Below are 12,385 nucleotides of genomic sequence, written 5' to 3'. Positions count from 1 at the left end.
TGAGGAGATGACTGCATCATGAGCAGGTACTGTGATGGGCGTTCCGTCCTGTGTTACCATTGTGATGGTATTGCCAATGGCCTGCATGTCAGCCTGAGATATGTTCACCTGCAATACAATGCATTTTACAATCATGCAATGTTTCTTGTTTTATCTGGCAGTCTTTATTAAGGGCTAGGCCTAATCCTTGTATAAGTCTACTCTGGGAGCAAATAAGCATTTTACAGTGGAAACAGGTCATCAGAAAAACTGCATATTCCTTTTTTTTTTAATATCTTTATTGGAAAAACTGAATATTCCTTAAATGCATTTACTCCTCTCCATCTCTACTGCCAATTTAGACCCCTATTTTTCTCTCATCTAATTTTCTGCAATACAATGTCTTTCCAAATATCTAGTCTAAGCCATCCTTAATCGTCCTCTACCTTGTCACCTTTCTAAAAAACAAACAAATTTCATTATGCTCCCTGCTCAAATCCCCAGTGACTCCCCATCACTACAGTTCACACTTCTTACATGGCACTCATGACCTTTCATCATCTGGCCTTAAACAGCTTCTCCAGACTCGTCTTTCACTACTTCCAAACCAGCACACAAATCTGGCACTCCAGCCACAACAGATCATTTGCATCCCCGGGAATGTCATATTCTGTTATATTTTTGTGACTTTGCCCTTTCCTTCACTCTCTGCCTGGCTAGCTCATAAAAATTCTTCAAGATCCAGCTGAATGGCCATTCTCTACAAGGGCCTCCAAGATTCCTTCAGGAAGCATCATTTACCCCTTCCTCCAGGTTGCCACAACACTTTACATACCTGTCGATTATATACCCATCATTATGAGAAATTATTTTTCATTTTAGGAATGTCCCTCTCCTACTAGACTACGATACCCCCCCTTCCAGTACTCCCCACACTAACTTTACCAAAATATCTGTCATTGGGTTCAATAAATGTTTGTTTTTTAATTGACCAAAGGAATGGAATAGAAATCCCTAAAGGAAATGGGAAGGTTATATCTAGAGAAAATACAACATTGGGATGGGGAAAATAGCTGCTTTAAAACATATGAAGAGGGATTAGACTCATTCTATATGGTCAGAGAAAAGCCATGAGTGGATGACACAGTGGTTAAGTTCCAGTCTGATAAACCCTCAAATTATCCAGCAATGGAACAGACTGTCTCTTCAGAGAGAAACTGCCTCATCTATATGGGGGCTGCTGTAGAGGGAATTTCTCCAGTATAGGAAGGGAAGGAGGTTAGATCAAATGACCTCCACAGAGCCTATCTGTGATGATCTAATTTTTAAAAAAGGCTTAGGGTTGATGCTGAATTAAAATTGTGTTAGTGGGGCTTCCCAGGTGGCGCAGTGGTTCAGAGTCTGCCTGCCGATGCAGGGGACACGGGTTCGTGCCCCGGTCTGGGAGGATCCCACATGCCGCGGAGCGGCTGGGCCCGTGAGCCATGGCCGCTGAGCCTGCGCATCCGGAGCCTGTGCTCTGCAACGGGAGAGGCCGCAACAGGGAGAGAGGCCCGCGTACCACAAAAATAAATAAATAAATAAATAAAAATTTAAAAATTGTGTTAGTAAATATGTTAAATCTTATATGCCAATCAGTGGACAAAGAGTGTTGTGTAGAATTAGTGATGTCAAAAGTAAAGGGAAGAGGAAGGAGTGGGATGGTACAAGTGCTTTTTATTTTCCTATCCTGAATACGTTCTGCCTTCTAGCTAACATCAGCACATTAACAGTTATCAACACAGACGGCAAATTAATCATGGGAGGTAAAGGTCCGAGAGAGACAGGTAAGAAGAGAGTTCTCCATGGAAGAGGTAGATACAGAAGGATAAAGAACCCCATATGTCTATTTCCACCAGTTATTAAGACAACCTTAGCTAGAGCTTAAAAATGAAATCAAGTCTGAATTATTTTAGGCTAGTGTCATCTAGAAAACAATGACAAGTTTGACTATTGAACAACAGCCATTATATTGCTTTTCCTGGGGAAATCAAGATACCTCTTCTATTAATTCTGTGAAGTTATTTAAGTGAACTCCCATGATTCCAGGTAGGGAGAGAGTCACACTCTGGAAATTTTACATCACTGACTTGCCAGGATCTTTTAATGATGTCCTCGTCACCTCAGCCAAACCTCTGCTGACTTCTCAATCCTATCCCTTCTCTGAATTGGGTTTCATATGGATCTATTACTTTTCAAGCCCTCAATTTCACTGTGGTTCTGACCTTCACCACCTCACATTTGAACAATACCCATAACACCATTTGAATTCTACAGAGTCACAAACCTTCTCTCTTTACTAATCTCCCTGCATGTAGTCACTTTCAACAGGATACTAGAAAGCCTCCAGGAGATCCAGCACTGCCTACAAGCTAAACTCCAAACTCTGTGCCCCAATTCAAGGCTTTCCTCAGTTGGGACCCAACCTGCCTTTCAAGCCCAGGCTCAGAGAAATATTATTTAACTGGTTTGACTTTTGGTGGGTACTTACATGCTGAGTCCCATCCTGGGATATGAGTGTAACCTGTTGACTCAACCCAGACTGGGTTACTGTGGCTACTTGTGTAGACACAACATCGTCCCCTTCTACACCTGTAACATACGTGATCTGGGACCCTTTAAGAACATCTTCACTTTGACCTGTTTAAAACAAATGAATTATTTACCTGATCAAACAACCAAGCTGTTTTAGAAAACAGAGGAGATTTTAAATATTACAGAGAAAACTGACAAAAGTTAAATGGCATGTGTATTAAATTCTAAATCATGTTTTTTTTTCTTTGGCCATGTGGCATGTGGGATCTTAGTTCCCTGACTAGGGATTGAACCTGAGGCCCTTGCATTGGAAGTGCAGTATTAACCATTGGACCACCAGGGAAGTCCCTAAATTCTAAACCATGAAAATGGCTTCCAGCACCTCCTGCCAATCTCTCCACCTCCTCTTTTGCAAAGCCAAACCAAATCAAAGCAGACCAAACCAAACTTTTCCACATAAAGTGTAACTGTTCTAATTTTGAGAGACCTTGCTTACTCTCTTATTTGGTGTAATTATGTGATACCATGCATGTGTGCTGGGGTAGGGAGTGGGGGAACTGCACAGGGAGACTAACTGGCAAATAACCTTTCCAACATGGCATGTATGCACTAAGTCCTTGCAGTCACTTAAGAAGCTGCTAAAAATGATAAGACAACCTTCATAAACATTAACCACAAAACCAAAATGGTATGTAAACACAACATACTAACACTAAGTTACTTACTCTTTTAACGCAAGTGACTGATTATAAGTCATCAGTACACAGTGATATCATTGTGTAAAGACAACGTAATGGCATATTATCTGGGTTAAGGTTAACCATTTAGTAACAGAACAGGAGGCCCCTCCGCTTCTTTATTTCACAAAGAACCAGCAAGTAAACAGCAATTTCAATAGTCAATTACTGCCATACTTGGCAACCAGGAAGATTATTGATCCCTCTCTTCTATTGCTTTCCACCTCTCATGATGCCAGAAAAAGGGTCAATATATTTTTTTCCTTCAAAGAAGGACTTTATATGCTAATTTATGAGTACTTCTCAAAGTTATGGTTGATGCCTACACTCATACAGCTATAGTCATCATGGTGTAATCTCTATGACACTCATTACTTCATTTCTTTTTGTTCTGTTCCATGGCTATTTATTATATTTATTATTATACCATTATTCCAATGGGTTCAAAACCTAGGGGACCATATGGGAGAAAAGGAACATAAACCCATCCTTATTCTTGGAAAAACAATCTTACTTTAATTTTTTTAACAAAATGTATATTATTATAGATTATCTTCTAGAACACAAGAAATTCTGACAATCTGAAATATCAACATTTAAGGAAGAGATTGAGGAATCTTAAAAGAGGAGCCGTCTTAAACCTAAGTTTGACATCATGAAAGTCTGCTTTCTAATTGCAACGATTTAGCAGCTGTTGTAATATCTAACCATGCACACTTACACTGCTTTGGCTACAAAACAGCATAGCATTCAAGAGTGAAGGAATTTGGGGGAATTCCCTGGTGGTCCAGTGGTTAGGCGCTTTCACTACCAGGGACCCGGGTTCAATCCCTGGTCAGAGAACTAAGATCCCACAAGCCATGTGGCATGGCCAAAAATAAAAAAATTAAAAAATAGAAGAGTGGGCTTCCCTGGTGGCGCAGTGGTTGAGAGTCCGCCTGCTGATGCAGGGGACGTGGGTTCGTGCCCCAGTCCGGGAGGATCCCACATGCCGCGGAGCGGCTGGGTCTGTGAGCCACGGCCGCTGAGCCTGAGCGTCCGCTCCGCAACGGGAGAGGGCACAACAGTGAGAGGCCCGCGTACCGCAAAAAAATAAATAAATAAAATTAAAAAAAAAAAATAGAAGAGTGAAGGAATTGTTATTTTCTTACTATCACATGACTGATATCTGAAAAGACAAATTAGAACTCCAGAGAATTATCTGAGTAGACAGTGAATGATCTGTTCTTTTCCTTATTCTCCAACCATTTTTTTCCTACCTAAATGTTTTTCAACCCTTCAATACTAGTTGTTAAGAATGGGTAAAGATGTTTTAATTTTCAAATTTACTCCATTTAGGAGGTACTCAATGAAATAGGACAACATATGTTTCTTTTTGTTTGTTTGTTTTAGAAAAACCTACTTCATTTTACCTATTTAACTATGCTGATTTATTTAACTGAAATCATAGAATCTAATTCTCTAAATTTTTTTTTTCGAAAATATTTTTTCCAAGAGTTTATCCTTATTGAAATGAATGTTTTTGTCTCCAACAACACTATTGAATAGCACATGAATCAACTAAGAGTTATCTGGGAGTGCTTCACCGCTCTTATGATTAAGACCAACATCTTAATACACCCAAATAGTCTAGGCTGCCCCTGCCTTGCTGTGCAGTCTCATTTTATACCACCTTTCCAAGCAGAAGTGCCATGCTGGCCAGGCTTCTTTCAGTCTCTCCGATTTACTTTGCTCTCTCCCACCTCAGGGCTTTTCGCTTGTGCCAATCCCTCTATTTGGATCGTTCTCTTACCTTTGCTCCCTACCACCCCCCCAACCCCCCACATCCCTGACTCTACACCAAATTAACCCTTATTCACCCTGTAGATCTCTCCAAAAATCACTTCCTCAGGGGAGCCTTCTCTGACCTACGAGACTAGACTAACTTCCCCTTTTATATCCCAGAGCATTAAGTGCCTTTCTTTGATAGCAATTATCACAGCTGTAAATGATATGTTTGACTATTTGAAAAACTTTATGATTTGAGAAAATGCTTTAAGTCATAAATTATGTTCATAACTGTTGATTTTTCAAACACAGACACAGACATACTGGAAAAAACTCTTACCTGGGGGAGGCTCAAAGAAGGCTTCCTGCTCCTCCTCGATGGGCTCAGTGTCATTGTGAGCTGTCCGTTTGTGCATGGCCAGCGTGGAGATCTGCTTGTATGTCTTCCCACAGTGGTTACAGTTGTACGGTTTGGAGTGAGTGTGAACAACATGATGTTTGTACAAACTGGAATATTCTGTGAACCTTTTGTCACACCCAGGGACTGTACAAACATATGGCTTTTCCCCTAAGTAAAGAACAGCACACACATACAAAAATATCAACTTTTACTTACGAAGGCATAATCATTCCACACCTTCTGGTGGGGGGAGGGGAGAGGGGAGTGGGGGAGGGGGCAGAGAGAGGGAAACTCTAGTAGCAAAAATAAATAGCTGTCAAATCCCTTTCTATCCTGCTAGGAGGCAGTGAACAAGAAAAGACTCCTTAACTATGGTTTCAACTTGGATCAAAAGGTGGGTTGCACCCTGAGTCTCATCCCATGCCTGAATACCACTTTCCCCTTAATTTCAAGGGATGTGAAAAATAAGGATGGAGGTGTTCATTGCCCAGTTAACTCTAAGATTTGGTGAAACTGTTACTGTTACCTGTAACTAGATAATCTAGATATCATTAGTGATACCTTACTAATAATCACAATAATAAATGCAATTATTAGTATAACTAATGTAGCTTACCCTAAGGGTTTTTAAAAATATATTTATTTATTTATTTTCTAAAAATTTTTATTTATTTATTTGGTTGCACCAAGTCTTAGTTGTGGAAGGCGGGTTCCTTAGTTGGGGCTCCAAGGATCCTTAGTTGCAGCAGGTGGGCTCCTTAGTTGTGTGGCATGCGAACTTTTAGCTGCAGCATGCATGTGGGACCTAGTTCCCTGACCAGGGATTGAACCCAGGCCCCCTGCATTGGGAGTGCAGTCTTATCCACTGCACTACCAGGGAAGTCCCCAAATATATATATATATTTATTTATTTACATCGGGTCTTAGGTGTGGCACATGGGCTCCTTAGTTGCGGCAGGCAGGCTCCTTAGCTGTGGCATGTGAACTCTTAGTTGTGGCATGCATGTGGGATCTAGTTCCCTGAGCAGGGATTGAAACCAGGCCCCCTGCACTGGGAGCGCAGGGTCTTAACCACTGTGCCACCAGGGAAGTCCCACCCTAAGGGTTTTATAAGGATAATAAACAAAGATTTTCTAAAAAGTCTATGAGACATAGTTTGGACACTTCAGTAAATCTAAAAGGACACGCATTTTATATGAACTTCAGTTGACTTCTTGCATCCAATCAAAAGCTATTAAATATTCACTAAAAACAACTCAATACAAAATAATTCTTTTTCCATGAAACAGTCTGAGAACAATGTAGGCAGTACATATATTTTTAGAACTTTTCATTATAGAAAATTTCAAACATACACAAAAGTATAGAGAAACAGTGCAATAAACCCCCATGTACCAATCATCTAGCTTCAACTATCAATTTATGGCCAATATAGTTTCATTTATTCACCACACATTTCTGGCCCCTCTTCCCACCCTGGATTATTCTGAAACAGCTCCAGATAGCATTCTATCTCATCTATAAATTTCAGATTGTATAAAAGATGGATGTTTTTAAATAACAAAATTAACAATAATTATTTAATATCATAAAATATCTAGACACTATTAATATGTAGTGGGGGGAATCTAACACTGAGAGCAAACTGGAACAAATTAACCTAACTGTAGTTTTTTTCTTTTATAAATTTATTTATTTATTTATTTTTGGCTGCATTGGGTCTTCATTGCGCGCTCGGGCTTTCTCTAGCTGCGGTGAGTGGGGGCTACTCCTCGTTGCGGTGTGTGGGCTTCTCATTGCGATGGCTTCTCTTGCTGCACAGCATGGGCTCTAGATCTCAGGCTCAGTAGTTGTGGTGCACGGGCTTAGTTGCTCTGTGGCATGTGGCATCTTCCAGGACCAGGGTTCAAACCTGGGTCCCCTGCATTGGCAGGCAGATTCTTAACCACTGCGCCACCAGCAAAGTCCCCCTAACCTTAGTTTAAATAAATACTTGTAACCATTTAGAAGGGGTATGGGGGCCAGGGCCAGGGTGAGGGGTAGCAGGGGGAGAATAAACTAATTAAAGTAACTCATACACACAGTATTTGACTAATGCTCTCAGTCTTGGACTAGGATAGAGTGGGGAAAACTGCAAACAAATCTTCAATTCTTCTTGGTAGGCTTGTTTATTGTAGTGCTATGGGCAAAACAACTCTGAAACTATTTTAGGTGTAATAAAGGATTAAGCAATGAATAAATGTGTCGATGTTGTTGGAAGCTAGAGCACTTACTATGGAAGAAGGGACATACAAATACGGAATGAGGGAAGAAAAGAGCCCTGTAAGTTGAGCTGGAACTGGATGTACTAGTGTGAACTCATATACTCTCTAAAATGTGCTTATGTGTGTATACATATGCATGTCCCAGTTTGTTCTCATTTTACACCTTTCTTGGGTTAACTCCATCTTTTTCCATGGTTCTGAACACAGTAAAACCAACCACAAATATAAAATCACTAATGTAATCTGTAATATACGTCTTAGACATTAGTAATTGAGATTGCTTCCATCCTTTGCCCAGCCTGCATTCTCAAAGCAGGGCAGCTTAAAGTTCCTATCTTGGGGAATGGTTGTAGGGGAGATATGACAAGGACAAGGCCAGGCAGGGAAATGTCAGGCAATTCCAACTCAGAGAACCAGCCCTATTCATATTTAGGCTGGAGCAGAAACTGCCACTAGGTGGCACCAAACCACAGTCAAGATGGAAATGAATTTGTATTTTTGGTGGGAGGGGGGTTGTTCTGTGATTTTGTCTTGAAATTATACTTTTTTAAAATTGAAGTATAATTGACTTACAATATTAGTTTCAGGTGTATAGCATACTGATTCAATATTTTTATACAAGACAATACAGGCTTCCCTGGTGGCGCAGTGGTTGAGAGTACGCCTGCCGATGCAGGGGACACAGGTTTGTGCCCTGGTCCAGGAAGATCCCACGTGCCACGGAGCGGCTAGGCCCGTGAGCCATGGCCGCTGAGCCTGCGCGTCCGGAGCCTGTGCTCTGCAACGGGAGAGGCCACAACAGTGAGAGGCCCGCATACCGCAAAAAAAAAACAACAACCATCTGCAACTAACACAATATTATAAATCAACCATACTTCAAATAAAAAAAAATACAACCACAAAGTGGAGAATCAAAATTAAAACGTTTTAAGGGGAGGGTGGGACGAATTGGGAGACTAGCATTGATATATATACACTACCATGTGTAAAACAGATAGCTAGCAGGAACATGCTATAAAGGACAGGAAGCTCAGCTCGGTGCTCTGTGGCGACCTAGATGGGTGGGATGGGGGAGGGTGGGAGGGAGGTCCAAGAGGGAGGGGATATAGGTATACATATAGCTGATTCACTTCATTGTACAGCAGAAACTAACACAACATTGTAAAACAATTATACTCCAATTTAAAAAAAAATTTAAAAGTTTTGGGTAATTCCCCAGCAGTCCAGCGGTTAGGACTCGGCGCTTTCACTGTAGGGGGCTGGGTGTGATCCCTGGTTGGGGAACTAGGAATCCTGCAAACCATGAAGCGTGGCCAAAAAAAAAAATTAAAAACTTTTGAGCTGCAAATGACACCATCAAGAAATTGAAAAAAAAACGAAAACAAAAAACCCACAATAACAGGAAAAAATATCTGTAAATCACATACCTAACAAGGGACTTGTATGCAGAATATAATAAAGAATTCTTATAATCCAACAAAAAAAAGACAACCCAATTTAAAAAAATGGGCTAAGAATCTGAACACACATTTCCCCCCAAAATACATACAAATGGCCAATAAGCACATAAAAAGATGCTCAACATCATTAGCAAACTAGGAAAATACAAATCAAAAGCACAATGAGGTAGATACCACTTCACACACACTATGATGGCTATAATCAAAAAGAGAGATAACAACTGTTTGCTAGGATGTGGAGAAATTGGAACCCTCATACATTGCTGGTGAGAATGTAAAATGTTGCAGCCACTTTGGAAAACAATTTGGCAGTTCCTCAAAATGTTAAAGTTATCATAAGATCCAACAATTCCACTCCTAGGTGTATACCCAAGAGGAATAAAAACATATGTCCAAAAAAAAAAAGAAGAAAAAAAAGGGAATTCCCTGGTGGTCCAGTGGTTAGGACTCTGCATTCTCACTGCCAAGGGCCCAGGTTCAATCCCTGGCAAGGGAACTATGATCCCAAGAGCTGTGTGGTGCAGCCAAAAAAAAACACCACACATCCACACAAAAAATTGTACATGAATACTCCCGCAGCATTATTCATAATAGCCAAAAAGTGAAAACAACTGGTAAATTGATAAATAAAATTTGATGCATTCATATAAAGGAATACTAGTCAGTAATTAAAAAGGAAAGAACTACTGATATGACATGGCTGAACCTCAGTACTATTATGCTAAGGGAAAGAAACCAGACAATAAACACCATATACTGTACATCTATATGAAATATTCAGAATGGGAAAATCCATAATTGCTTATGGCTGGGGGGTAGGGTGGGAGAAGACTGCTAACAAGTATGGAGTTTCTTTCAGGTGAGATGAAAATGTTCTAAAATTGGATTTTGGTGATGGTTGTACAACCCTGTGAATATAATAAAAAACACTGAATCATATACTTTAAATAGATGAATTGTACAGTTCGTGAATTACATCTCAATAAAGCTGTTAAAAAATATATATCCATAGATACTCTGCAATAATTATGTCTACTATCCCTCCCTAAATCAACTGTCCTGGAAAATATCTTGTCTGTCTCTGTATTTCTGGTGCCTGGCAGGGGAACATAGAGCAGATGGTCAATAACTATTGAATAAATAAATGTAAAAATGCTAAGGTGAAGTTTTTTCAAGTTGCATAATCCATTTCTACCATGCCAAGTGGCAGGAAGGAGGGAAGAGATTACTTGTAAATGGTTTATAGGAGAGGCAGGAATTCAACTGAGCTTTGAAAGACAGAAGACCAAGAACTAGACTGTTACCTGTGTGTATCCTCACATGGTTTTTATAATTGGTTGCACTGGCAAATGCCCTCCCACATCCTGGTTCTGTGCAGTAATAAGGTCTTTCTCCTGTGTGTGTCCTAATATGCACTTTTCTGATATTCGATGTTGTGAAAGACCGACCACAGCCTTCAAAATGACATTTAAAGGGCCTTTCTCCTGAAAACACAAAGGGAAATACATTAAATGGTGCAAAAATACACAGAAAATTGAAATGTCTTATCCTTCAATTCTGCTTAGGATCATTCATGCTCAGACTCTAGCCTTTTTGTATTGAGCTTCCCTTTGAGTTTTTTTCTCTTTTTTTCTGTCAACAGCATCATCTACTCCAAACTTAAATTTACATAGGAAAACCTGAATAGTATTCAAAACTCATCACTGATTACATGACTTTCCAAAATGGAATTACCCAGAAAGGCATATTAAAAAATGAGCTGAGAAAAGAAGACAAAGAAATACATATCATAAAGAAATACAAAAGAAAAATAGAGTCTAGAATAAGGATTAAGTTAGAACAACCCTAGAATCCCCTAAAAGCTTACCTCCTACTTTATTCTATAATACTTGGAGAAAAAGAATTTTTGGTCCTTTTAAAATCTAGTGTCTAACACATAATATGAATCAAAAACACTTGCTGAATATATTACTATCCTCAGGAGCTTGGAGACGCTTGCCTCTGATATAACAGATAAAACTAAGAGCACGAATGAAATAGAAGCAGGAACCTACAGCTTTGTTCCTGAACACTGTAAAGTAAAGCCGATTTGGGATCATATTTTAACTAAAAGTTAAACTTTAATGACTGGAAGAATCCTCCATGAAAATCTGCTAAACTATCTCAGAATACTTAGAAGTATTTGGGGACAAAGCGATAACAATACGTTTAAAACATCTGCAGTAAAATCTCAAACTAAAGGACGTTATGCTATACTACTTAGTCAACAGCTTATAATAGCATCGCTTATCAACAGCTTCTGAAACTCTTCCAGCTCTGATCCAAAGCAAATAATTACCTTTATATTACCAATCTGCAAATAATCAAGTACAAGGAGGGGAGGGGAGGGGAGGGAAGATAAGAACAAAGTACCCTTTAGGAAAAGCAGAGAAGGAATTTAAGGACAGGGGAGATGATCACAAGCAAGTAACAAGCCTTTCTTTCTGTGGGGCTGTGAGGGGTTCAGACACTTTTTTGAGAAGCAGCTTAATGCAGAAGAAGCAGTACTAAACTGAGAAGGAACTGGGTGCCTTAGGTTCTGGTCTCTGTTGGGCTACCAAGTAGACGTATAATCCTAGGTAAATAAGCCTGTTGCTCAGATAATTCCTGAAAACTGAGAGGGTTGGTGGTCTAGGGTCATTGTTAATCTCTTGGAACATGAACCCCTTTGAGAATCTAACAGCGTTACAGGCCCTCATCCTGGAAAGAAGCATACATGCACGAATGGCAAATTGCATGGAGTTCTGGGAGTTTAAGAGAAGCCCTTGACGTTGACTCCCTGAAACGCTTCCAGAAACTACTTCCCCAAGTCCCTTCCTGCAGATTAAGAACTCCTGGCCTAGATATGACATTTCTTCACACCAGTACCTGTATGAGTCCTGATATGTTTTTGTAGATCTCCTGAAGTTTTGAAAGATTTAGTACAATTATCTTCTGAACATCGATATGGCTTTTCTCCTGTATGAGTTCTGACATGACTTTTTAATCCATAACCTTTAAGAAAAATTTAAAAGAAATGTAATTACACAAGATCCCTCTAAGCATGCCCATTGAGATTAAGTTATTGAAAAATATAGTAAACACCAAGGATATAATACTAGGCAAACACAACAGAATAGCTATTAAAAAGGTAAAAGAGTATGACAACTCAGGACTGTCCTGCTG

At 39.7% G+C, this 12,385-nt stretch overlaps 1 protein-coding gene and 1 non-coding gene across 2 annotated transcripts in view; one reads left to right on the top strand and one right to left on the bottom strand.

The window, feature by feature from the left end:
* Positions 1 to 12,385, bottom strand: part of ZNF143 (zinc finger protein 143) — a 55,728-nt gene that overhangs the window by 13,099 nt on the left and 30,244 nt on the right. Inside the window, 5 exon segments of the mRNA XM_007471384.1 lie at positions 1 to 108; positions 2,510 to 2,658; positions 5,398 to 5,625; positions 10,486 to 10,665; positions 12,089 to 12,214. Of these exon segments, the coding sequence (XP_007471446.1) occupies positions 1 to 108; positions 2,510 to 2,658; positions 5,398 to 5,625; positions 10,486 to 10,665; positions 12,089 to 12,214 (791 nt within the window).
* TRNAE-CUC (transfer RNA glutamic acid (anticodon CUC)) lies at positions 9,605 to 9,677 on the top strand. Its single transcript has one exon. It is a non-coding gene; the product is annotated as a tRNA-Glu (tRNA).

Source organism: Lipotes vexillifer, unplaced genomic scaffold (genome assembly GCF_000442215.2).
Source record: "Lipotes vexillifer unplaced genomic scaffold, Lipotes_vexillifer_v1.1 scaffold6, whole genome shotgun sequence".
In the NCBI taxonomy this organism is placed as follows: domain Eukaryota; kingdom Metazoa; phylum Chordata; class Mammalia; order Artiodactyla; family Lipotidae; genus Lipotes; species Lipotes vexillifer.
This window is presented reverse-complemented; position numbering and strand designations above follow the sequence as displayed.